Genomic DNA, 25,262 nt, shown 5'->3' on the forward strand with positions numbered 1-25,262 from the left:
CACTTTTGCAGTTGGAGTTGGATTTTCTCCCTAAACTCTTACTAAGTGGTGTCTCCTGATACTCAAGCTGCCAAAATCCACATGTGGGAATAGAGGAGTGACTCTCTGGGTCACCTTCAATTTTAACGAAAGCTAAGCAATATTAGCTTCAGGAGCAGCGACATTCAGAAAGTTTTTTTTACCATGGGTTTTGTCCCTTAGACAGAATACAGTGTGCCAATATGCACTTACGTAAGCAGGTATTTAAGGAACACATTTATATGTGCTGTAATAACCTGGTGACTGTAAATCCATGTACATGCAGTAGGTCAGTAGTCAGATTTTCCTTACCCCCGACCTTATTTTGGAAGCACAGCTTTCCTGAGAGGACAGACAGAGCACAGCTTTTTCTCACAGCTGTCTGTCCAAATTTGACAAAAGCTTAAATGCTCAGCAACATTAACCAACCTATAAAGACTGGAGCCTACCTGGTGTTAGTTTCAGTTTTAGTCTGAGGTTGGATGAATTTAAGTGCCTCCTTAAACGCAGTGATAGGGGCTGCTCCAACTGTCTGTCTGGTGGAGCTTGTTGGGGATACACTGAATACAGACTGACAGGAGAACCTGCAGACACTGTTAATGACTGCTCACCCTCTTCAGTATGATTTATTCTCATTAGAAAATGCTAGAAGTAAACATCACTCAAAGAGAAGTCACTGGACAAAGTTCCTGAGATAAGAAGTGATTTTAATGACTAAACCATTATTGAAGGGGATACTTTAACTGGTATCTGAGATAGTTTTTTGGCGGCAGCCATTGTTTCACATGGACAATTTAGCAATACATCAGCCACCAGCAGCAGAGTTTATGGGTCTGGTGTGAAATAGTCTTGAAGACTTTGGATGCTTTGTCGATTTTACTTCATTTGTGTTTTTAATTTTGTAACTTCAGATTTATATACAGCCGTATTGCTGTCTCAGTTAAAGGTGCAGTTTGTGATTGTAATCAAACCCTGTTTGTTGAATTCATACACAACCTCTGCTCTTTAAATGGGAAACAGAAAGCGGCTCTGTCTAAGCTACAGAACACTGCCAGCTAATCTCCCTGAACGTCCTTGTCCATGAGGCGCTGAGCTACGCCATGAGAGCAATGAAATGTTGATAATGTCAGAGATATTACTGGAGCTTCTGAAGGAGCACTGACTGGGGGAGGGGTACGTTTGTTTTGGTGTTGAATTGAAATTAGGCCCATAAATTAACAAATAGTAAATCAATACAACATATCTACAACAAATTTGGAAAATCATTTATAAAGAACGGTAAGCAACAGTTAAGTTTTCATGTGGCTTCTGCTACCTGTACGCTAATAAAGCTGCTAATTGTCAAGTTATTTTTGGTGCGCTGACTGAATACTGACATTTCAAAACGTCTGATTTATGTTCTCATCTGTCATTAGCGCCCCTACCGCACTGGTGATGCATCAACTATTTCTCACTGGAGTTTTGATGCCTAAACTAACTGGTGTTCAGGAGAGCCCCAGTTCAGATTTCTACAGTCTTTCTCTAAAATCACAGACTTAACCTTTAAATAAACCTAAATGCTACTGTCATGGTTAGAGAATATAGAAACACAGGCCACATTTCTAGTTCTTCTGTCAGACTCATTGAAGGCATGAAGACCAGTTCCAGTGTCATGTGTGATTTTTTGGTTAAGTATAAGTAAATATAAATACATTGTATTCACATGTTGATATTTTTGGTTGAGAAAGCTCAACTTCATTGTGTCTCCTCACTTGTGTCTCCAAACATAACATGAAACATACTGTGCACCACTAACCACATGACACACGGTCCATCTGCAGCCCGAGATGACTTTATTACCAAATCTGATTCTTTTGAACTTTCCACAGAAATGGAAAGATTAAAGGAAAAGAGTTGTAGGCACACATCAATAATGTTCTCCTCTAAAATGCTTCTAAAATGCTTCTTGACTTTGTGTCATGTCTTGTATCCATCAAACTACAGCAGTCATTCATGGATGCATTTTTCTTCCTCAGAGGTTAATTTGTTGACTCTGCCTTCGTCCTCTCTCTCTTCCATCAGGCACGAGTTTGATTCTGAGCAGATCCCCGACCTGACCAAAGATGTTTACATCCAGGACATCCACTGTGTTGGCTCGCTGTGTAAGCTCTACTTCAGAGAGCTGCCCAACCCCCTGCTCACCTACCAGCTCTACGAGAAATTCTCTGTAAGCAAAGTCTCAGCAGGACTCAACACTTTTCACACATCTATTTCTGACATTAGTGTGTGGATAAGAGTTTGCTAAGTATTACAGCACCTGATTTTTTAGGTTGTTTCTGTGCGCACCAATTTACCAGAGGACACTGACTGGGTGGGACTGACAGCACTGATTTCAAATTTTTCCCTGATCGCCATAGGGAATTCTTCCGATTTATCTTTTAGGAATTCTGCACATGTATCTGTCAGTTATGAGACACAGACACTGTGAAATAATTGCATTGTACTTGACACACCCTGTCATTACAAATGCAGCAAACCACTCTCTGTGTGACTTGGAATAAAAACCTTCTCCAAGCACAACAGAGGCGTTCCTGAAGAGGAAGTAAATGTTTGCTGGTTGCTATGGCAGCTGGAGGGGAGGTTAGAGGAGGGGGTTCTGTGGCTGCAGACGGATGTCCCCTCCATGCTCCATGAAGCGGGGTGTATCTGGGATGACAAGTGAATCATCTTCATGTTGATACACTGATACATCCCACAGTTTATCTCCCTCTGCTTATCTCCCCATCTCTCTCTTTGTTTTCACTCTGAAGGATGCTGTATCAGCAGCAACAGACGAAGAACGACTCATCAAAATCCATGATGTCATTCAGCAGCTTCCTCCACCGCATTACAGGTCAGTGTAAAGGCACACTGCCCCCCTCTGGTGGCCCGGGGAACTGCCAGATCACAGAGTCACACTGGTGTTGCATATGTCTGTGTTAAAATCAAGGGTTTTTCTACTGCCACACTGCATTGAGTGGAATCATTTAACAGGTCCCAGATGGTCTTTGCGTTGATGATGATGAATTGAATTTTCTGTTCTTTGTGAAAGCATACAAATGCAAATTTCTAAGTGACATTCCTGTGGGATTTGAGCATGCAGTGAAATATTGATGCTCTGAAGAAGCAGCTCTATCATGGCCATTAGTCTGCACATCACTAGTGGGAGCCAATTAAATCTGAATACATGAATATTTGATTCCTAGGACCCTGGAGTTCCTCATGAGACACCTTTCCCGTCTGGCAGCGTTCAGCTACATCACCAACATGCACAGCAAGAACTTGGCCATCGTCTGGGCGCCCAACTTGCTGAGGTGAGAGGCCGTCCTGTCCCGCAAAATGTTCTTTGGATGCATGGTTTATTATCCTGGTGAATATGGCTGGGCGATATGGCTGTAAAATAATATCACACTATTTTAGGGTATTTTTGTGATAACTAATATCTACTTATTAAGTTCAAGAACATACAATTGCAAAAAAAATAAGTGTTATAGTTGTCTATGTCAAGATAAATGAAGTTCTCCTTCAAATATTTGGTTCATAAGTTTGTAAACAACAACAATAACTCAGAGTGAGATTTAGATACTGTATAAAATATAATAAGCTACAGCACACACATCTGAACACTTGCAAAATACCAAAAACATTGTCTTTAATCTATATAGCGCGGAATGACAGACCCCCGCACACACACACATACACACACAAACACACACACACACACACACACACACACACAGACACACAGACCTGCATATATTTTAACAGGCTGTTATGTTACATTGACTATTGCACATTCATGTATACATATATATAAATATATATATATATATATATACATATACTATATACCTATATATATATATAATATATATATATATATATATATATATAAAGTTTTCTGTGGTGCTGTGAGTGTCACATAGGTTTGCATCAGGACAGGCTAATGACAAAGTTATCTGATGACATGGATTCCTGTGTGCCCACAGCGAGAGAGGAGAGGTAGAGAGATGCTGTGCTGCTCAGAGCCGCTGACAGTTTAGCAGTAGGTCGCAAAAAGAGTCTGAAAAGTCTGCGACTGTCTATAAAACATTCAGGATGCTTAGGCCACTAATCCCACTTTACTGAAAATGCTTCCTATTGATAGCAGTTTTCACTTTCAGCCTGCTTGTTGTTGCAGTGTGTATGACACCTTTATTTCAACAAGTCAAAATATTGCCATTGTCATGATAAGAATTTTCTTATCATGATAAATATTATACTAATATTATCGTGGATAATATGACATGGCACACTCTAGTGTTGAATACACTGCCAATCATCACCTGGAAGCTGTCTTGTTCCCTTTAAGTACTACAACAATGTACATTTCAATATAATTCTAATGATCGTAACCATGTGATGTATGTATAGTTGAGCTCTTTTTTTATATCGCCCACATTAGTGCTTTCTCAGTCTGGAATCAGCTGTGTTAATGGGCTCTGTGCAGCAGGAAGTACCGTGTCTCCTGCTGTAAATGAGTCATTGTGCCTGAATGAAGGATGTAAGCAGCTGTTTGTGGGAGAGTGCTGATCAAACACTACATCACAGGCTGGAAATGCATCTTCAAATCATTTCACACAAATGTCATCACTTCAAATCTAACCACTTTTTTCATGTTTAATTAAGTATGGTTGATTCACTTCCTTCAAAAGTTGTGCTTGTTTAAGTGGAGCACTTTATTAAATGAAACACAATGCTTTCCTTTTCACTGCTGTCAGGTCGAAACAGATTGAATCTGCGTGCTTCAGCGGCACAGCAGCCTTCATGGAAGTGCGAATCCAGTCGGTGGTGGTCGAGTTCATCCTCAACCATGTGGATGTTCTCTTCAGCACTAAACTCAGCTCACTTATACGGGAGGGAGCAGGTACGTACAGGCATCAGTTAGATAAGAGCTTTGTTTGTTTTTTTGTTGTCATTCAACCACCCACTGCTGCTTCCACATGAGCAATAAACTCCGATCCACATCACCAGGACACAACTCGTTGTCACGGCCGAAATCCCTGCTGGTTTCATCACCGTCAACTAAGCTTCTGAGTCTGGAGGAGGCCCAGGCCAGGACCCAGGCTCAGATTAACTCTCCAGTCACTGAAGACAGCAAGTACATCGAGGTGGGCGAGGGTCCGGCTGCGCTGCAGGGAAAGTTCCACACTGTCATCGAGTTTCCAACTGAGAGGTTTGTTCACTCCTGCTCGTTATATTATTGATCATGACCATGTCTTCAGCAGAATAATTACTATAAAATGTTAATTTAGAGACACTGATAAAGACATAGATGTTAATCTTACAGTGCACATCGACTGTAGATTTTGGAGCAAAAAACATGCATGTTGATACCAATAGGACTTGGACTCAGGCTCAAGCTGGAATGTGTCTCCCCCTGCTGCTAGCTGGTAAAGCTGCAGGCAGAGTGGTTCATTTCCTGGTTGATCATCAGGTTGTCAGTGTCTCACAGGACCTGGACTGTTTCCACTTTCAGACTTGGTCAGAAGTCCTAAAAGTGAAGATAATGTTGAAAAAGCAGTTATAAAACAGATACATGTGACTGATCATTTTGTGTAAACCTGTCACTGAGTAGTGTAATGTGTATGTGAGTTAGTGAAACTAAGTTTTCCCTGCCTGCTCGTCCACCACCATGTAAAATCATAGGAAGAGGCCTCCTATTAAATCCAAGAAGTCTCCTGTGGGTAGCTGGCGTTCTTTCTTCAACCTTGGCAAGTCTTCCTCCATGTCCAAGCGCAAGCTGCATCGTAATCCCAGTGAACCCAATGAACTAAAGGCCATGGCTCTCGCTGGTGAGTCATTTCTCCAGATATTGAATAAAAAAGTCAAATTTTCACCTCACAACTGTGCAATGAGAGAAGCATATTTGACTAAAACAACTGGAGTCTGATATCTCTTTAATGCTACGTTTCAGGAGGCCGAGGAGACACAGCAACATTAAGATCAGCCAAAAGTGAAGAGTCACTCAGTTCCCTGCACAATGTTGAAGGTACTCATCTTTGTTATTAAGTTCACTTTCAGGGGTCAGTGCTGTTCAATTCATATACAGGGTTCCTGCATATCCCTAAGAAGCCTTAAAAGGTATTGGGTTAATTAATTTAAAAATAAGGCCTTACTTGGTATAAAAATGTCTTAAATCAATCTTTCAATAGTCTTAAAAAATGTATGGGACATGGGAACTAGAATTTTATAGTTATTTTTTAACCTTGCATTCTAAAATCTCAAAATAATTGTCAACATATATATTTTTAAAAATTCATTACTGATTGCCTCCCACAATTAAGTCCAGCAGATCAAGATAGCGGAATTAACAACAGCCATATGGCTCAGAGGTGAGGATCCTATCTGTAGCTAGCTGTCCCTGTAACTTGGATGACATTGGGAAGTGCAAATTCAATACAAACCCCTCTCTAACCTCGTCTCTCTTTTTGAACATAGTAGATCGTCTAACTTTTCGTTGGAACAATAATTCATGTTTGATGTTACAACAAACATTTGATCAAAATCACTTTTTGTTTGGTTTTTTAAATTTGGTTATAGTAAAATTGGTCTTGGTTTTTTTTCCAAGTGGCATAAAATCAGCCTTTAAAAAGTCTTGCATCTCTCTTGCCTGATGCTGTAGAAACCCTAATATATATGCAGTATATTTCACATGCTCTCTCTACAGCATAGCTTACTGCTATCCTCAGGGCCTGTGAAAAGAAATTGTTTCTGATTATATCTTTGTCCTCCTTCAGGAGAGTCCAAGGTGTACCGTCCTCGGCGGCCACGCTCCAGCAGTGACGCCCTGTCAGCCTCTTTTAATGGTGAGCTGCTGGACAGCCGGCAACACTGCAACTCCTATGACAACCTTGGCGCCACAGAGGACAGCGATGGAGACGACGGGCCCATCTGTGTACCTGCCCTCATCTCACCTCCCCGCTCAGCAGGTGAAGACGTGGACCTCAGTCCGCCGGACATTGGCATGGCCTCCTTGGACTTTGACCCCATGTCTTTCCAGTGCAGTCTCCCCGATACCTCTTACGCCTTTCCCCTAGACGACTCACCCGCCGGGGCCGAGGGCTCCACGTTAAAGAGGAGCCCCGGCAGCATCTGTGGCAAGACCAACGGCTCTCACCTCATCTCCGCTGCCTACCTGGGCAGCTTGATGTCCCCCTTGTTGTCCACAGACTTCAGCCTGGCTGCTGGAGAGAAGATGGAGAGCAAGAAACTGACCACTTCCCATTCTTACACTGATAAACCCACGCAGGCTGTGTCACCTATTAAATGTGGAAAAACCACTAGTTTGACACCATTTGCAACTTCAGAGCTTTTCTCTACAGAGACGCCTGACAAGAACACAGCTGGACAGGTTGTCTCTCCACAGCCATTATCTCCTCCTTCAGTAGCCAAGGACTCTCCACCCCTGATGGGCAGTGTGCTGCTGAGGGCGGCTGAGCCTTCGCTAAGTGAAGCTTTCCAAATGGAGCTGCACTCTAAGCTGGCAGCCTTTGACAGTGCCGACAGTCGAGAGCTGAGAGGAGAGGACAGCGTACAGCAGGCACCAGCTGCCAGCAGCCAAGAACACCAAGGTAGGAAGCAGAGAGTGAATGTTTTAAGTCTGGCACAGGTCTGACTTGTCACTGTTTTGTTTACATTATGCAGATTAAGAATAAGTTGGCATTAATTATATAAATGTTTTTTTTCTAGGTTTAGTTTGCCAGGTTGGCAAGGATTTCATTTCAATACATCTTTTCATATGATGCCTGAGCACCACGCTTACAAAATAGGTCATTTGTGAGATTTGTGTAGATCTGATAAGTTTTTAAAAAGGGGCTGGGTGTCCGGGGTGGCGAGAACAGTCACGAGGTTTAGGTGAGGCCAGTTTGTCTGCCCGCATGGTACGAATCTCTTACAGTAGCGTTGTCATAACATTAATTTGCTAATATGACGATGTGTCAGGCTTGGGACTGTCTGGTTAACATAGCTGTTAACAGTCAGTGGCCATAACTAACTGTAGACAGAGGTTGTATAAAGTTACATTATAATGTGTTCAAGCCCTCTTGAGTGAAAATCATGAATGGGCAAACTTAATTGGGAATAGGTAAACGTAATGCAGTGTTAGTAATCTCTGAAAACACATCTGTCTGCTCTCATCTCTTTTCTTCATGTACTTTCTTGCTTTCTGTGCTTCAAATATAGATCCCTTGTGTTTTTGTGTCCCTGTTAGGAGTCGTACCTTCGGACTGTTCAAAGGACCTCGCCCCTCGTTCCCTCAGCTCTTCAGCTCCCACAACTGCCCCTCCTCCTCCCCCTCCTAAAAATGCTGCCCGCATGTTGGCCCTGGCCCTGGCTGAGTCCGCCCAGCAGGTCTCCATTCAGTCTCAGTCCAGATCCTCTGAGCCTCCCACACCGGTGTCCCCTCTGCAGCCACAGGAGGCCTCCAACTTCCAGGACTCACCACATCCACCATTCCCACATTTCCAGACATCCTCAGAGGACGCAGCAGGGAGAGGAAGTTCCCCACCACCAAACAGCACTGCTCCAGAAGTTACCCCAGCCTCATCTTATACCTCTGCTACCAGTCCCACAGTCAAACCGCAGCCTCTAGAGTTAACCAGCAGCACTACCAAACCATCAGACAGCACCAAGACCACTACAACTCCATCTGGACTGCAGCCAGAACCAGACTCCTCCCCACCAGACACTCCGTTTTACAAGTGTGCCCCGCTCCCCAGTGTAACCAGCCAGACTTCTCCAACAAGGAAAAGTCCAGAAAGGCAACAGTCTGTGACAGGACAGGTCCCAGTCCGCACCAGCTCATCTGCCAGCACTCCAGCACCCTTTCCCAGTAACAGCTGCAAAGATACTGGAGTCTCACCACGGCCTGCTCCTGAGGTAAGAACCATAACACTGTCAGATTCAAGGCTCATTGCATTGTGATATTGTGCTGCAGTAACCATGATCCAAATATTTCATATGCAGCATAACATGAGCAAGTAGCCATGTAGCACCCATTTATGCAGCTATTTCCCGAATATCCTAACAACGCCTGAAAATTGAATAAAATTTGTATTTAACCCGATCAAAAATGTCATGTATAATGTGGTACCTTGACCAATTATGTAATAAAATGTCCTGACTGATATTATAATCCCATTCTTACTGATAATGTAATGATACCCTTCAGGTCAATCTTTTTCAAAACTGATAATGTAATAACATTTAATTTTAAAAAGTATGTTTTTTCCTTGGAAAGTATGCAGGCATGCAAAATTTAAATGACTGTTAGTGTTTTCAATAAGCTAACGTGACACTAACATTTGACACTGATTTCATGTTTTTCAAATGTAGACTCGGCTTGGTGTAGAAATTGACTTTAACAACTGATGGCAAGTGGGGCATTGTTATCAGGCAAAGATGTAACAAACTAAAATCCCCATGATTGGGAAATGAATTATGGATTTTATAGTTGTAAAGTGAACAAAAAGGTTAAGAGCTACTGCTTTAACACTTCTTTTCTGGACACTTTCTACAGCTTGGGTGATTTACAGTATTTTCTGATCAGGCAAAGTTTGCATCACTGTGTGCTGTGTAATACTTTCCCACCAATGTAATAAGGTATTATAGTAAAAATGTCAATATCAGTTAGGACATTTTACAGTATTATTCGTAAAAAATATTACATTATTGGGTTTTATGACATATTGAAATCATGTTAAGTGCAAATTTTATATTTTGGTGTTAATACATTTTTAGGAAATGATTACATTTCCGGTGCTGCAAGCCATAAAGGAAGAGCTCAGTGTTTTGAGAAGTGTGCTTATTTGTCTTCTTGCTGAGAGTTAAATGAAAGGACCACTGTCATGTCTGTCCATCCGACATGAAGCTACAGCCAGCACAGAGGTTTATTAGCTTAGCATAAAGACTGGAAAACAATTAGGTTATACATTATAGTTCATGATATGCAAAATGTTTGTGGCATAATGTAAAGATACCAAATGTGTCAATACATTTGCCATGGGGGTTTAAATGTGTAGTTTATTATATATTCTGTTTGGATTACTTCTGCAGTATTTCATGCATTGATAATATCAAAATGTATCGCTTGCTGTTAGGGTAAATAATGTCTTATATAATATGTTATGTTATGTCATAATATGTTATGTGTTAAAGGTTCGAGTCATATAGCTCTTTAGAGCTTTCTGATATTCACTGTGCCCTTGTTTTTTAAAGCCAACAAAGCCAGATGTGCCTACAACACAAGGCACTAGCACCAGTAGGAAAAAGAGGAATGTAAGAAATAAAATTGAAACAAATAAACATAAAATTGTGAGAATGGCCTTTTTGAAGTGGGCTTGTATGAAGTACTTATCCATAGTCAGCGTCTTACATACTGTACATGTCAGCCAGCAGCCCCCAATTTGGAGAAGCAGCCTGGAGTCCGACATGGAAGCTAAGCAAAGTACTGCTGTGGAGGGGTCAGCAACAAAATCTATTTCAGCCTCCTAAAAAAAAGTCATGCCAAAAAAAAAAATCAATATCAGTTCAATTGTTAATATACTGAGAGCATGTTCTCTGCTTTACCTTTCTTCAGATAGTCTGTTTGACAGAGAAACCACTGCAGCTTCAGTTCCCATCAATGCTCTCATCAAAGCCACCAGACTCTATTAAGAAAAACAGTCATTTTAGCTTGATGAACACAGGAGCTGCTGCTCTGCTGCTACTTCAGCCAGTTAGTTACTTTGTTTTAATGTGTGAATCCAAACTAACCCTTTAAATGCCAATGTCACACAAAAACGAACTACCTGTTGAATGCAGCAGTAGAGCAGCAGCTCCTGTATTCAGTGATGTTAAATCACTAGTTTTCTCAGTGGAGTCTGGCTCTAAAGAGAGCGATATAATGACTTGATTTTACAGTTGGAAATCACTGTCACATGTGAAAGTGCTAAAAGAACTCCCAGTATACCTTACAATTAAACAGATATTACATTTTAAGTGGCTAAAACACATTTTGTTGCTGATCCCTCCACAGCAGTACATGCTGAGCTTCAATGTCAGACTCTAGCCTGCTTCTCTAAACTGGGCACGTGCGGACTGACATCTACTGTGTGGAATACTGACTGTTGATAAGTACCTCACACAACCTCACATCCAAAAAGTCTGAACTATCCTTTTAAGAGTTTGTCAATTAATCAGTGAATTAATCAGTCATTTATTTGTCACATGAAGTCATGAAAAGTGCAGCTCCAGTAAAGTGTGATCTCCTCAGCCCCTTCAACCTGTGCATTGCAACTTGGTCTTTTTCTTTGCCTCTTTCATGCTGCTCACAGCATGACATAATAACCTGTTGTCCCACTGCAGCAACACTCTGTCCCACTGTAGCTTGTGTTTTTGTAAACTTCTCTCAGTAAATAAAGAGTCTGTTTTGTTGTGTTTTGTCTCAGGTCAAACCAGAGGAGACTGCACCGCCCCTAATCCTTCCAAAACCATCAGAACAGCCTCCTCCACCAATTCAGAAGCCCAAGCGGCAGGCTGTCTCACTGCCCCAGCACCAAACACAAACTCAGCAGCAGAGCCAGGTTCAGACACAGCCTCATCTTCCAGCACAGCCTCACACGCAGTCTCAGACACAAGCCCAGAGCCAGCCTCAGCTCCCCTCCAAGGCCAGTGCAAGAGTGGCACCCACCTCTGCTGAGCCCGTTGAGAAGCCCTGGGAGGCCATTAAGCCAGTCCAGCCCTGCACAGATTCTGCAAAGTACCACGATGCGTACGCACCCAAACCTCCAGCTCCTCCTGTCCGAACCATCGAGAGCAAACTGGCCACAGCAGCACTCAGCCAAAGTGAAGCCTCCTACCACATCCTGGCTGAGGGCCCTGTGCCCAGCCACCTGGAGGAAGCTCTGCCTCATCATCCTCCTTCTCCTCGGAAATCTTCCACACACCAGCCTGCCTACCTGTACCATGCTAAAGGAGAGCCGGTCTTAATTGAGCCTCCAGGAGCTGCGTACTACCACCAGAGGCCTGTCCCGCTGGGCCCACAGTCCATACCACACCACTTCCGGCCAGACAGTGTCCCCCCACACCTCTCCTTTGTGTCCAAATCTGAGCCTCAGATACCTTACAGTGCCAGACTGGACAACAGATACAGCACTTTAGGCCCCAGGTCCTACCACCACTCCATGAAGTCCAGAGGAAACCCCCGCAGTGTTTACGTGTCTCCAGGGGCGGGGCATCAGGGTTACAGCCATGATAGAAACCAAGGCTATCCCACCATCCGCAGAGTGCACTCACTCCACGTTCCTTCCACCATCCGCTCAGTGCCCATCCAGAGGACTGAAGTTCCTCCAGATGATGACATGTTCTTCTACCATCGGCCTGTGTACCAGTGCAAAGCCTACCAGCAGCCCACGCAGCAGTCCTCACAGGCCGACTACCACGTCACCCAGCTGCAGCCTTACTTTGAGAATGGTCGGGTTCAGTATCGCTACAGCCCGTACTCTGGTTCAAGCCCTCTGGAGGCGCCTTACTATGACATAGACCCTTACGGCACCATCCGAGTCCGCCACTTCCACTCCCATGGCGGCCGGGATCCTGGAACAGCTGGAACAACAGGCCGATCGGGTGGAAAGGCGACTGGGTACCACTACCTTGCTCGCCACGTCCTCCCACCTGGGAAGGAGCACAGCTTTGTGAGCAGGGACATGCCCCCCAGTCATGGGGCCAAGGAAGCTGCTGCGTACCTCGCTTGGGACCCCGAGGAGTCAGAAAGGCTCCACATGCACTCCATCCGCAGGGAGAGCAGGGCCCGACAGAAGATTAAGGGCCCCGTCCTCTCTCAGTACGACAATGTGGGCTTGTTTGCACCAGCAGATATATCAGGTTATGAAACCCTGCACCTGCGCAGCAAATCTGACCCTGGCAAAGCTGTGCTGGTTGCAGCCGAGAGCAAAGACGGTCGCTACCTCCCCAGACACATGGTGTCCAACTCTGACGTCCTCATGTACATGGAGACTGACAAACATGTCCAGGGCAGCACGATGGGAGACAGGTCAGACGGGCTCGCCAAGCAAAGCAATTCCAAGAAATACCAATCCTCTCACTCGCTTCCAGCCTCTCTGAGCCACAGTCTGTCCCATCAGCAGGAGAGCGGCCGACACGACGCCAAGTACGAGAGCGGAGACGACAAGCTGGGTGGAGACGGCAGCAGGTCCAAACACTGGCAACAGGAGTACCCCAACAAGAGGAACTTCACCCCACGCTACGAGTGCTCCGACTCTGACCACCACCAGAGTAAAGGGAAAACATCCAGCAGCTACCACAGTACGGACGACCAGCCAGCGGCCCCCAGGGAACAAGTGGCCCGCTCCAAACCGGAGCGCTCACACAGCGTGCGAGAGCAGCAGCACTATAGCGAGCAGGACAGAGACTACTCATATCAGAAACACAGCAGCAAAACTGTGCAGTCCCACTACGATAACTTGGACGATTATCACCCAGTACCTCAACCTCAGGCCCCTGTCCAAAAACGTGGAGGCTCCTACCCGGCTCCAGGATTCAGCCACAACAACAGAGCGTACTCCACAGCACTGGGCCAGGGAGCCTTTATCCAGACTGACCTGGCACTCCAGAGGCCAGAGACAGAGATCCGTACAGAATGAAGCATTTAGGAGGAAAACGTGTGGAATAATCTTTAGCTGTGTAGAAGAAAGACTCTGTTGAACTACGGTCGCAGCCTCTGCAGGACAGTGGACTGACGTATCACCAATATTTTTGCTCCTCTGTATTTTTAATGAATTGTAAAGAAAATTGTAAGACTTTTTACAGGATGTCCTGAATGTACCTGAAATTATTGTCCAAGAGGTCATATTATTGTGATTGATTGAGACAGTAGCCAGTCATAAATGTATGTTATATGATAAATGTAAGGTACTTTTAACAGGGACACAAAATGTAAAAAAAAAAATAAATCTCTCTATATATATGAATATATATATGAATAGAAACACTAGTAAAAAGGGATTTTAGTTGTATTTTGTTTTTTTAGGTGTGGCGCTGGGTATGAGCATCAACTGGGGTTACGGTTTGCATTTTAGAAATGCATGCACTCTATCTATTACAGAACAGTTCTGTGTCCTTCACTATCCATTGCGTTCTTTCTGGATGTTACAGCACAAGTTCTTGATGGAGGATGGATGTAGGTCATCGCAGCCTCTCTTGCTAATATGTACACAAGTCGGCGGGACGGTGTGTCCGCGTTTGTCTTGAAGAATCTGACTGGGTGTGAGGTTTGACAAGGAGCTGCAGTGGGTTATTTTGAGTTCATATAGTGATGATCAGTGTCTTATTTTCTGTGTGACTGTGCCATTTTTATGTCTCTTTGCTACAAACAGATTTCATTAACTTCTAATGGAATGTTTTGGTACTTGTTTGTTCTTTGTTGGAAGAGGGACCAAACTTCTCGGCGCAGTTGTTGCACATACGGGATAAAGAGGGGAAGATGGATGAATGCCTGTTGTACCTGCAGACGTGTAAGCAGATGTGTAAGAGGTCATTTTTATTTCCCTTTTTTCATCACATTCACGGTACTTTTGTGAACTGGACTAACTGAATAAAGCTTAAAACAGTGTCCTCTCTAACAACGTGGTAAAGAACATGTTGCCGCTGCTTTGTGGAAAAAACAACTTGGTGACGAGCCTTAAATTTTGTTCCAACAGAACATTTTGTTTACTTTACCATTGTCATAATGCACAAACATTGTGATATTTAGATTTGAGATCACTTTTGATGATTCTTGACAGTTCAGGGTTGACAGCTGACCTACTGGGGTTATTTCATTTTTTAATGCCTCACTGATTTGGAATTTAAAACAATGAGGGAGGGATTTTTTTTTTGTTGTTTTTTAATATGGGAGGCATTTATTTTCAGGCTGGAAATCGATGTATAGTACATCCATCTGGTATTATACTACATGCCCTTTTGGTTTACCATGATGTATGGATTACAATATGTTTCAGATATGTCTAAATCCAGGTTGTACTCTGTAACTGTTTGACTTCTATATCGCTTGCAGGTTTTGCTCCTCTTGCCTTATCGAAAACCTTTTCAGATGGGGAATAGAAGTAAGGCACTGTACTTGAATGTGAAAACACTCTTGTCTCAAACTAGAGGTATCTACAGTTAGATATGAAATAAATAAAACTGTTCAGGAATAGCTATACTCCATGTCTTTTAATATGTGCATCATGTTACTAACACATCTGATTGGTTCAGTCTGACACATATGTGTGTTATATCAAGGGCTCTTTTTCAGTAAGTCTCAGTCAGCTGTAAAGGAAGCATAAAAGTTATTTCTTTGTCTGAGTCAAATGTATTTCAGAGTTTATCTTCAATTATTTCTGACTAAACACAACAAAGTGACATGTTGCTTTTAGAAAATGCGAGTGTTCAACATGTTAAAGGTCCAGTGTGTGTATATATTGGAGCAAAGGAAACACAATATTCAGAATATTAATAATTCTCTTTCATGTGTAGGATCTGAACTGGCCTAGACGTTCTGTGCATGCTCCATAGTCCCCACTCTGGGCTTTGACCCAGAAGTCAAACAACTTAATGTATAGAAGAAAGCCGTGAAAAAAATGAGAAGTGAAGAAAATAAAACAAGATGAAGGTACCAAGTGAAGTGTAAACTACATACAAAATGTACAGCGGCAATAGTTATCCGTGTTGTCATTGTTCAACATGTAACCCGTTTGCCGCTTGCTAACTTGTTTGGTGTGTGATGTCATAGGTCAGCCAGAAGAAGGTCCAGTTGCAACTAGCTGAAAGGGGACTCAACCTACCATGATGAAATAGGACATACCTCATCAATAAATGGATTGTCCCCTGGTGCTTGTATACTGGAACAAGGACAGTAGTCCAGTTAAATGGCCTAATGGGAGCTGTAACTGTAGCTCTACTTACCACGTGTGTTTTCATTACCTTAGAATGAGCGGTTAAGATCTACAAGCAGGTGCTTGTCTGTAGAATCTGCTGTGTTACACCACCCTTTTTCTACAGTAGCCCAGAATGGACAAACCAAACACTGGCTGTAGACGGGGCCATTGCTCTTTCAGTTTTGGCACTGTAGTTCCACATAACTGGCACACAGGAGAAGTTTCAGCTGGTTGCAATCTGCGACTTTATCTGATCCGACTAGATGACACACTAGCTCTTTAACTAGAGCTTCCTGTTTGTCAGGGGAAGTAGACAACTGTGATAAAATATGCAGGAGTAAGTTGGCTTCAGTTCTTTCAAAAGCATGAGAAGAAGGCAATGAACAATAAACAAGACATGGCCAAAAAAATAAAAAATTGTGAAAAAATACAAGACAGTAACCTTAAAATATTTAACATAAAAAGAAAAGTAGAAAAAAACAAAATGAATTTAAAGTGCTAAAAAGGAAAGAAAAGAAAAACATAACTGAAAAAATATGTTTTGTTTCTGTAAAATAACGATAAATTTGTAATTTTTAAATATAGTTTTCTGGATATTTTTACAATTTTTTACTAATAATAATAATAAAAACAATTAAAGTAAGCTGTAAGAAATCTGAAATCTTAATTGGACACCTTGTCACCCCTGAGCAGCTCATTCACTGCTGCAGAAACCCATTTATGTGTTCATCACTTCAGCAGCAACACTACACCTCAATAAACTTTGTCCTGTAGGAGGTCCTTAGTTACTTACCTCCCCTCTACCTTGCTGATCTCCTCCAAGACGCCCCCGTTGTGACTTGATGTCCTTGTCTAACCCTGACATCTTTCTTTGTTTTTCTTCTGGTGCAGAAACATATCTAAGCACACAGATGTGATAATAATATGGAAACAACATGTAGGCCTTAAGATAAGAGTTATCATGTTCCAGACGGATGGCCCCAAATGATGCCCCTGATTTAGTCCACCCTGCTTAAGGCCCCTTGAGCAGGACATTAGAGCTTTATCTGCACTGCGGCTGCTGATTCTGACCTGCTCTCTGGTGAGAAATAAAATGTTGATGACTTGATCTAAATGCATTTTGATGCAATTCTTTTGTTCTTTTTGATTGACACCTCGTTAAACTGAAAGTGTGGACAGATAGAAGAGATGTGTCAAGTAATGTATATTGTGTGCATATATATTGCATAATGTATGATAGTCTGACATACGGTGTGCAAGACTCTCACTTGTACTTGGCATCACTAATCAATCATTCATAGCCGCAGAATAAAAAATCTCAAACCAAGACAACACAATGAAAACATGTCATCATGCATAAGACAAGTGCTGTCCACATGTATACTGTACACAAAAAAAACATAACTCGTGATTTTATGGCTCCTGATAGTCTGAAAGCATGCTGGTTTCACTACAGAAAAATGTCGCATTTTGCCTTTTTTGTCCGATTTTACCTGAATGCATCATGTACTAAGTAAAACCCTTTTCCTATGAAAAGTAATGTCTGTTGAAAAATATTTTTATTTTATGTTTAATTATTCATAACATGCAAAACAGCCTGCAAACATTTTGATAGTTTGACCCTACTTGTTTAAACTGCAGTATTCTTACGACCAACATGAGAATACTGACCTGCGACATGATTTTTCTGGAAAATAGGACCAGTTACCTTTTACCCTGCCCATCCTGATTATTAGAGGTCAATAAAAAACAATATTGTTCTAGTAGAAAATAGTTGTAGCAGTAGGCCTATTGCAATAATATATTTAGTGACTGCCTGCTTATATATATATATATAACAAAAAACTCAAGATAGAAAACTTTATTTTTCCCATTTTAACCCATATTCCATTTCCATTATTTCACCCAAATTTGTATCGCGCAATAAATGCTTTTGATTTGGGCGAACTGCAATATATGCGTAACATAGAATAACAACGACATTATAGGTATTACTTTTTATTATTACGATATCGTCGCATTTTATTCCAAACTAACAACGTCTGGGAGCAAAAGTTACACTTTAAGGAAATGAAGTTACAGTGTTTACAAATGTTGGCAGTTGCATTCTGGGAGGCAGATGATTGACACGGCCGCCATTTTGCTCCTGCTCTCTCTGCTTCCATTGTGTGAGAGATAGTAAATATCTGACACTGCCAGACAACCACAACTCACTTGTGTCCTTGCGAAGGAAAAGCGCTAAATTCACCCCTGGTAAGTTAATTTCCTGTCATACTTTTTTAATCACAGCACACTGTTAAGCGTTAGGTGTAGAAAATGAGAGAGATGAAGTAGTTTTGATGGTGAAATAGCGTGTTATTTCGACGCTGTGGAGGGGAGAGAAGCAGCTGTCCCGATGGCCAGGCTCAGAGAAAAACGGCTCAGTACTTCCACCGCTGAAATAGCTGCTCCACTTTCATGTGCCATTTCTACCTCGCCGTTTCGCTTTAATATGGCGTCGCCTCACACGGTTTGACGCTTATTTGATAGCCACATTTGTCTCCTACGGTTTGTTGGTGTTCTTGTGTGCACACGTTGTTTGTTTTTGAAGGAAATTGTCAAAGTTTACGTCTCGCTCATTGCTTCGGTGTCGGTGGGTTCATTTCAGTCTGCGGCCATAATCTTGCGGAATGAGGCGGGGTTACCGCTGCTGGTCCCGCCCTAAAGCCAGCAGAACAAACACCCATTGGTCTTAAAATGCGACACAGGCGGAGCTGATTGGTGGGTTTGAGAATGCTGAGCTGTTGAGCCATGTGATTGGTGGTGTCTGGAGTCCACAGTGTCTGGATTGGCTCAGCTCGGTGTGTCTGAGCAGCTGCCAAACCGGGAAAAGTTTTCCCAGGCGGCCCAATCTAACTGATCATGTAATACTTTGAGCGGGATGTAGAAAAACAAAAGTGCTGTCATACGTACGGGAAAAACACTTCACTGAGCATCATGTAAATATACGGCTGAAAAAAAAACAGATCACTGTAAACAGCAAACAAAATTCTGTATTCTACATTAAATATAATGTAGCACCAAAACATTGCTTACACTCAAATGTTATTTAATAACACTGAATTATTTCTAATACTGTCTAAGTTATATGTTTGACTTTTGTGATAATCTTTTACTGCTTTTTGTCAGTTTAATGGCTCAAAACATATAAGCATTTAATCTAGTTAGATATTAATATAATTTTTTGGTGTACTAACAGTTCATCAGACTGTTGACATATAAGTAACATTTGTCCAGAGTGCATATGAGACTGATTAACCCTTTGAAAACTGGAGTCCCAAACTTTACTTACTTTCTGACTCATTTCACAAGTTTTTAAACCTTAGAACCCTGAGCAAATTAGTTTGATTTCTTTCAAGAACATGGGGAAAAGGTAATGAGCAAACTTGGTGAGAAATGTTATACAAATTGCCAGAAATCAGTAGAACAAATCTTGAAAAAACTAGGGAAAAATGTATATGGAAAAAGGAAAAAAAAGCTAGGAATAATTATATTTTTAAAATGATCATAATTTCATTATTTTACAGAATTATTATCTAATTTTCCAGTAATTTAGTTGTATCCTTTACAGATTTCCTTCACAAGAGATGTTCCACAAATTGCAAGAAAGTAGCAGATTTAGAAATGTATTTATAAAAAGCAAGGGGACAATGTCTAGGTGGAAAAAAAGAGAAAACCCAGGAAGAAATATATTTATGATCATAACTAAATATCAACAACTGTTCTTATAAAATTCGTATTATCTTAAAGTACTTTTCCCAGGTCATTGCCTTGTTTTTTTTTGATGTTCTTTTTCGTTCTTTTGTTGTTTTTCAACTTTTCAGGTAATTGTCTCATACTTTTGTACTGATTTCTTGCTAATTTTTGGGTCATTTCTTCTTCATTGATGCTCTGTCTCCTGATGTCTTATGTCTTCTGATGTTTTCAGAAGGTATCAAGTCAATTGATTTAGGCTTCAGAGGGTTAAATGCCACATATGAATTGCTTAAAATATATGAATGAACAAAAATTATTGTAGGGATGCACAATATGATATTATCAGCATGACATCAGTATCACCTGATATTGGCTTTAAAAGGAAATTTGCCAATATGCTAATTTCTGATGATATGACAAAGCAAATATTTTTATTGTTATTGTTATTATTATTATTGACAAAGTAACCATGCACAAAACATGAGGTAGATGATACAGCATATGTAACAAACAACATATCTGAAATACATACAAGTATTATACAAAGTATGAAAAATAAAAATGACAAAAATTAACCAGATAAACAGAAGATAAAATTCATAAGTAAATAAATTGAAATACATTTTAAAATAATGATAAACTTGGGTACATGAAGAGGTTAATTCAGTCAGATGATTCTGTGAGAAAAGTTGCATAATTTTCCACAAAAGTGGATATATCAGTATATCAGTTATTGGCCGAAGGCATAGTTATATATCAGCTTATCGGTTACTGGCAAAAAATCTTATATCATGCATCTCTACATCAGCACTGTAACAAAGATAATTATTGTTAATAGCATGTGTAGAGGGTGTACAAACTCTAAAAGCTCTAAAACATGGAGAGGCCAGAGAGGAACGTATAAACAAGGCAAAGCATGGTGTTATATTTTTGATCTTCCCTTCAGGTGATTCTTCATCGTCATGGCTCGTACCAAGCAGACCGCCCGTAAGTCCACCGGAGGAAAGGCTCCTCGTAAGCAGCTGGCCACCAAGGCTGCCCGTAAGAGTGCCCCCTCCACTGGTGGCGTCAAGAAGCCCCATCGTTACAGGTAACACCTTGATTTCCCACCAAACAGCCACATCTGTGACAAAAATCATTGGAATTATCTTTATTTAGATGAGTTGAAAAATAACTGGTGATGAAAAGTTAGAAAGAATTATAAGAAGGATGTTGTGGCTGTATGTTTTATACTGTGAAAATATGCAACATTGTGCTGATTGCACAGTTGTGGCAGTGATCTAAACAAACAGAACACTGGCACTCACAGATAAACAGCCTTCTTATCGGCAACATCCTTTCATCAGTGTGACTATCTGTGACTGGTGGTGTTCTGTTTGTTTTGGATGATTTATATACCATTTCATTTTTGACTTTGTATTGTTGCATTCACATTCGTCAGTGTGAGTCTTAGGTTGCTCCTTGGTAACCAGGAGGTAACTGCACTGATCACATTTAAAAACCTTTGGGGAAATTTACATAAACCCTGTCCAGGGCTAGGCGATATGACTTTAAATTAATATCACTATATATTTAGGCTATATAGTGATACACAATATATATCACGATATTTTGAAATCTCCTCTAAACTACTGTGAATTACTAAAATACAAAATTATTAAATGAACTACAGTTACAAATAAAGTAGCTACTGCCACAGAGTAAAGTTACATAAACTACTGTTATAATAAAGTTGATAGTATGACTTTTCTGTGATGACTTCTGAAGGATGGAGACACCCGCTAAAGCTTCAATCAGTACTCGTTTAATATGAGTAAAAGTATAATTATACAATCATAATTACAATTACAATGAATAGGAGTACAATAAACAAGTACAACATAAATGAAGATGAGAACAAAGACGAAAAAAATGAAGACTACAAATGAGGACAAGTACAACAAAGACGAGTGCTCGGGTCAGCCCAGACAGAGACGAGACTAAACGCGGACTAACTAACACAGATCACTTAGAAAGGCAGAAGTATTCATACAGTGCTGTGACGTAGATGGTAGGTATCAATTACTGACATGTCAGGTACTAGACTTCTTTTGAGGAATGAGGCATGTATTTGTGTTGCTAAATTTACTGGCACTGGTCCAGCTCAGGTATCCATGGTCAAACATAACTTGCAGGCACTAATACTTTGCCATATATATGCAGGTATTTACTTGAGGTAGACAGAGTTCTAAACGACCTATGGAAGAAGCATAATCATAAAAATGCATACTAACAAAAGTTTAGTAAAATATTGTTATAATGTTACATAAAGTAAAGTATGAAGTTAAATGAAGTACTGTTATAGAAAAGTTAAATAAAATATTTTTATAATTAAGTAAATCAAAGTGGAACACATGGTGCTTTTATTTTGAAGCATCCAGCTTGTCTTGGGCAGGAAGTGTTGATGTTTTTGTTGTGGACTTGAAGTTGAGGGGTATTCCATCGAGGGTGGAGGAAAAGCCTGACTTATTTTGATAAGTCTCGTCTAGTTTAAGCGAGAGATCTGTTGCTTGAACGTGGCTTATGTGAGTTCCCGCTCAGTAACCATGGTAACTTGTGCTGCTGAACAAGTCTGCTCCATGGCAGGATAACTGTCAAGCTTGTTTCCTGCTCACAGTGAATGAATCCTCACGGTTAAAGACGCCGCGGTATCTGTTTAACAGTCTGCTAACATTCAACTTATGACTGGAAGCTTCAAGTTCACAACGTCAACACTTCCTGCCTGAGACAAGTCAGGTCTTTCATAATAAAAGCACCATGGGGCTCGCTTTTATTTATTTAATTATAACAATACTTCTTAAAATTTTATTATAAAAGTTTTTATTTAATATGACAGTAGCTACCTTATTTAACTTTATTTTAACTGCAGTTCATTGAATAATTTTATAATTAGCAGTTAACATTGTTCAAAGGACATTTAAAAATATAGATATATCGTGTATAGCAATGTAGCCTCAAAATATCTCAATATTATTTTAAAGCCATATCGTCCAGCCCTACCTGTCACCCCTTAGCCTTCATAAGTGCAGAATTATTTGGTGCTCAGAGTGATTCTGTGGGCCGTACTGGACCCTTTGGGGGGCCGGTTGTTGCCCACAGGCCATATGTTTTACACCCCTGTGTATTTCAGGCCTGGAACTGTGGCTCTGAGAGAGATTCGTCGGTACCAGAAGTCCACTGAGCTGCTGATCCGTAAGCTGCCCTTCCAGCGCCTGGTGAGGGAGATCGCTCAGGACTTCAAGACTGACCTGCGTTTCCAGAGCGCCGCCATCGGAGCCCTGCAGGTGTGTGTGTGTGTGTGTGTGTGTGTGTGTGTGTGTGTGTGTGTGTGTGTGTGTGTGTGTGTGTGTGTGTGTGTGTGTGTGTGTGTGTGTGTGTGTGTGTGGGTGTGTGTGTGTGTGTGTGTGTGTGTGTGTGTGTGTGTGTGTGTGTGTGCGTGCGCGTGTGTGTGTGTGCGCGCGCACGCTGAACATGTTGATAAAGCTTCATCACTTTGAATTCCAAATGGTAAAGTTGTCACACTTCTCCTGCTGGTCTGTGCTGTCCGTCCCTCTCCCTGCAGGAGGCCAGCGAGGCGTACCTGGTGGGTCTGTTCGAGGACACTAACCTGTGTGCCATCCATGCCAAGCGTGTCACCATCATGCCCAAAGACATCCAACTGGCACGCCGCATCCGTGGAGAGCGCGCTTAGATGGCCTCCCTAATGTTTCTCCTCTGTCCTGTTTTTCTTCACCTGTCCCTGCCCTCCCTCCTTTATTCTACGCCCCCCCTCCCCTCCACCCATCCCCTCCCCCGCCTGCCCAGCTTCTCAGTAGACTTTAGAGTAATCCTGATTATGAAGAGATAGAACTATGTTGAAGTCTGGTCTCTCATTGTTTTTTTTGTCTTCACCAAATGTTTTTAGGGTACCTTTTTTCGTGCATGTAAAAGGCTTTGCAGATCAGAGGCACATGTGCACACATACTCAAACGTATCAGTGAGTTTGGGTGATGCCGTAGAAACATGAAGCCCCGTCCCCACTGAGCCCACCTGGATAGTTCCTGTGTGGGAGTTCAGCGGGCATGGCTTGTGTGGCAAACATGGCTGAAGCAGAGGGATGTGGCCGAGGGGCTAGTCTGCTTAAGGGGAGCTGCAACTTCCACAGCAGGGTGCTATTAAAGCTAGTCCCGAGGCCTCTGCCCCGTCTGAACACCCTCCTCCCCTCCCCTCCCGCCCAGTCTGTCCCCCTTACACCCCAGCTCCCCCCTTGCCTTGCAGCTGCAGCCGGACGGCTCGCTGCATCTCCTCACACACCTCCCTCCCCTCTGTAACGTGCACTGGGAGGGGATGCGGTCTGTTGGTCTGTTTGTGTGCACGTGTGAGCTCTGATCTTTCAAACCTTCTTGTACTCAACAAACAAAAATCTTTTGGTTGCTTAAGATTATTGATTATCGTTGTGGATATGGTGTCTATTTTTTTTACGCATATAATTCATGGATGAGCATCTCTTCTCTTTACCACTTCCAAAATCATGAAATCAAGAGGAAAAAAAAGCAATTACCATTGTCACCATGGTTCTCATTTAGTTTTTTGTTTACAGTGATCTGATTAGCTATAGAAAATCAGGAAGGGCTTCTCTGTTTCCAAGGCAACTTCTATTCTAATGGCAGCCACAAGGGGGTGATGGTTGACCATCTCCTCCTCCATTCAACTGTTCACTGTAGATCAGTCATCACACACTCAGCTCCCTCTCTCTCTCTCTCTCTCTCGCTCCCTCTCTCCACAGATAGGTGGCAGACTTGTCACACCAGAATGAATTGACATTATAGTGAAAGTTACACTCTGCATGTTTAGGGTCTGTGTGTCTCCTGCTCTCTGTAGATCTGAACATATAATCTGTCCCTTTCGGAAAATTTGTGATACACAATATAACCTCATATTTGTTTTCTTTTATATTTTTCTTATTCCTTGAGATTTTCAGACGTATAAATAAGCCGATCTTTGTATTTTCCAAATTTCTCATATTAAGGTGGTAATAAATAGATGTTAAAACAAACTGATGTAAGTCGCTGTGATTTATAGCTTTACAGTCAGTACATGATGTTAGAAAAAGTCGAATTATTGTTTTAGCAAAACAGGACTTTTGAAATTCATGTAAACTTGTTAGTCCAACTGAAATTTGACTTAATAGCATTTCTCAAAATAAGACTAACACACCCAGATCATTTGATTGGAAACTGTGCTATACTGTCATGTCGGACTGTGACTGGACAAAGTGTTCTGCATGTGCTCCTTGTCAGCGAGCTGGCCTCTGTGCTTAGGGATAGGGACTGTTCATTACTTATGAGGGGTGAAGAGGTGCTAAAAATTAGGCCAGCCATTTTTTCTTAAATTGGTCACACAGGAAGGACATATTTTTAATTTTGGCTTAGATAAGAGACATACAACATGAAAGGTTTTTTTTTGTTTTTAATTCATTCATTCTTTGATTGTCCATAACTGCTTGTCCTCATAAGG

General features: G+C 41.6%; 2 protein-coding genes across 4 annotated transcripts in view; both read left to right on the forward strand.

The window, feature by feature from the left end:
- Positions 1 to 15,352, forward strand: part of arhgap32b (Rho GTPase activating protein 32b) — a 157,780-nt gene extending 142,428 nt beyond the window's left edge. For all 3 annotated transcript variants that reach the window (XM_042498778.1, XM_042498779.1, XM_042498780.1), the window contains 10 exons: positions 2,080 to 2,224; positions 2,808 to 2,890; positions 3,243 to 3,350; positions 4,797 to 4,942; positions 5,050 to 5,251; positions 5,725 to 5,870; positions 5,993 to 6,067; positions 6,816 to 7,649; positions 8,288 to 8,955; positions 11,505 to 15,352. In XM_042498778.1, the coding sequence (XP_042354712.1) occupies positions 2,080 to 2,224; positions 2,808 to 2,890; positions 3,243 to 3,350; positions 4,797 to 4,942; positions 5,050 to 5,251; positions 5,725 to 5,870; positions 5,993 to 6,067; positions 6,816 to 7,649; positions 8,288 to 8,955; positions 11,505 to 13,718 (4,621 nt within the window). In that variant the 3' untranslated portion in view covers positions 13,719 to 15,352. The remainder of the gene's footprint in view (positions 1 to 2,079; positions 2,225 to 2,807; positions 2,891 to 3,242; positions 3,351 to 4,796; positions 4,943 to 5,049; positions 5,252 to 5,724; positions 5,871 to 5,992; positions 6,068 to 6,815; positions 7,650 to 8,287; positions 8,956 to 11,504) is intronic.
- Positions 15,353 to 18,120: 2,768 nt separating this feature from the next.
- On the forward strand, positions 18,121 to 24,801 carry h3f3c (H3 histone, family 3C). Its single transcript, XM_042498871.1, has 4 exons — positions 18,121 to 18,245; positions 20,674 to 20,817; positions 22,897 to 23,050; positions 23,329 to 24,801. Exons 2-4 carry the CDS (start codon positions 20,690 to 20,692, stop codon positions 23,455 to 23,457), a joined length of 411 nt encoding a protein of 136 aa, XP_042354805.1. The 5' UTR covers positions 18,121 to 18,245; positions 20,674 to 20,689; the 3' UTR covers positions 23,458 to 24,801.
- The last annotated feature ends 461 nt before the right edge of the window (positions 24,802 to 25,262 follow it).

The sequence above is a fragment of the Plectropomus leopardus genome, chromosome 13, assembly GCF_008729295.1.
Source record: "Plectropomus leopardus isolate mb chromosome 13, YSFRI_Pleo_2.0, whole genome shotgun sequence".
NCBI lineage: Eukaryota > Metazoa > Chordata > Actinopteri > Perciformes > Serranidae > Plectropomus > Plectropomus leopardus.

Excerpts from the sequence above, each read along its gene's own strand:
- h3f3c (XM_042498871.1), top strand. The coding sequence starts at position 20,690 with ATGGCTCGTACCAAGCAGACCGCCCGTAAGTCCACCGGAGGAAAGGCT. Across the intron at positions 20,818-22,896 it reads AAGAAGCCCCATCGTTACAG|GCCTGGAACTGTGGCTCTGA; the intron begins GTAACACCTTGA and ends TGTGTATTTCAG. Across the intron at positions 23,051-23,328 it reads CCGCCATCGGAGCCCTGCAG|GAGGCCAGCGAGGCGTACCT; the intron begins GTGTGTGTGTGT and ends CTCTCCCTGCAG.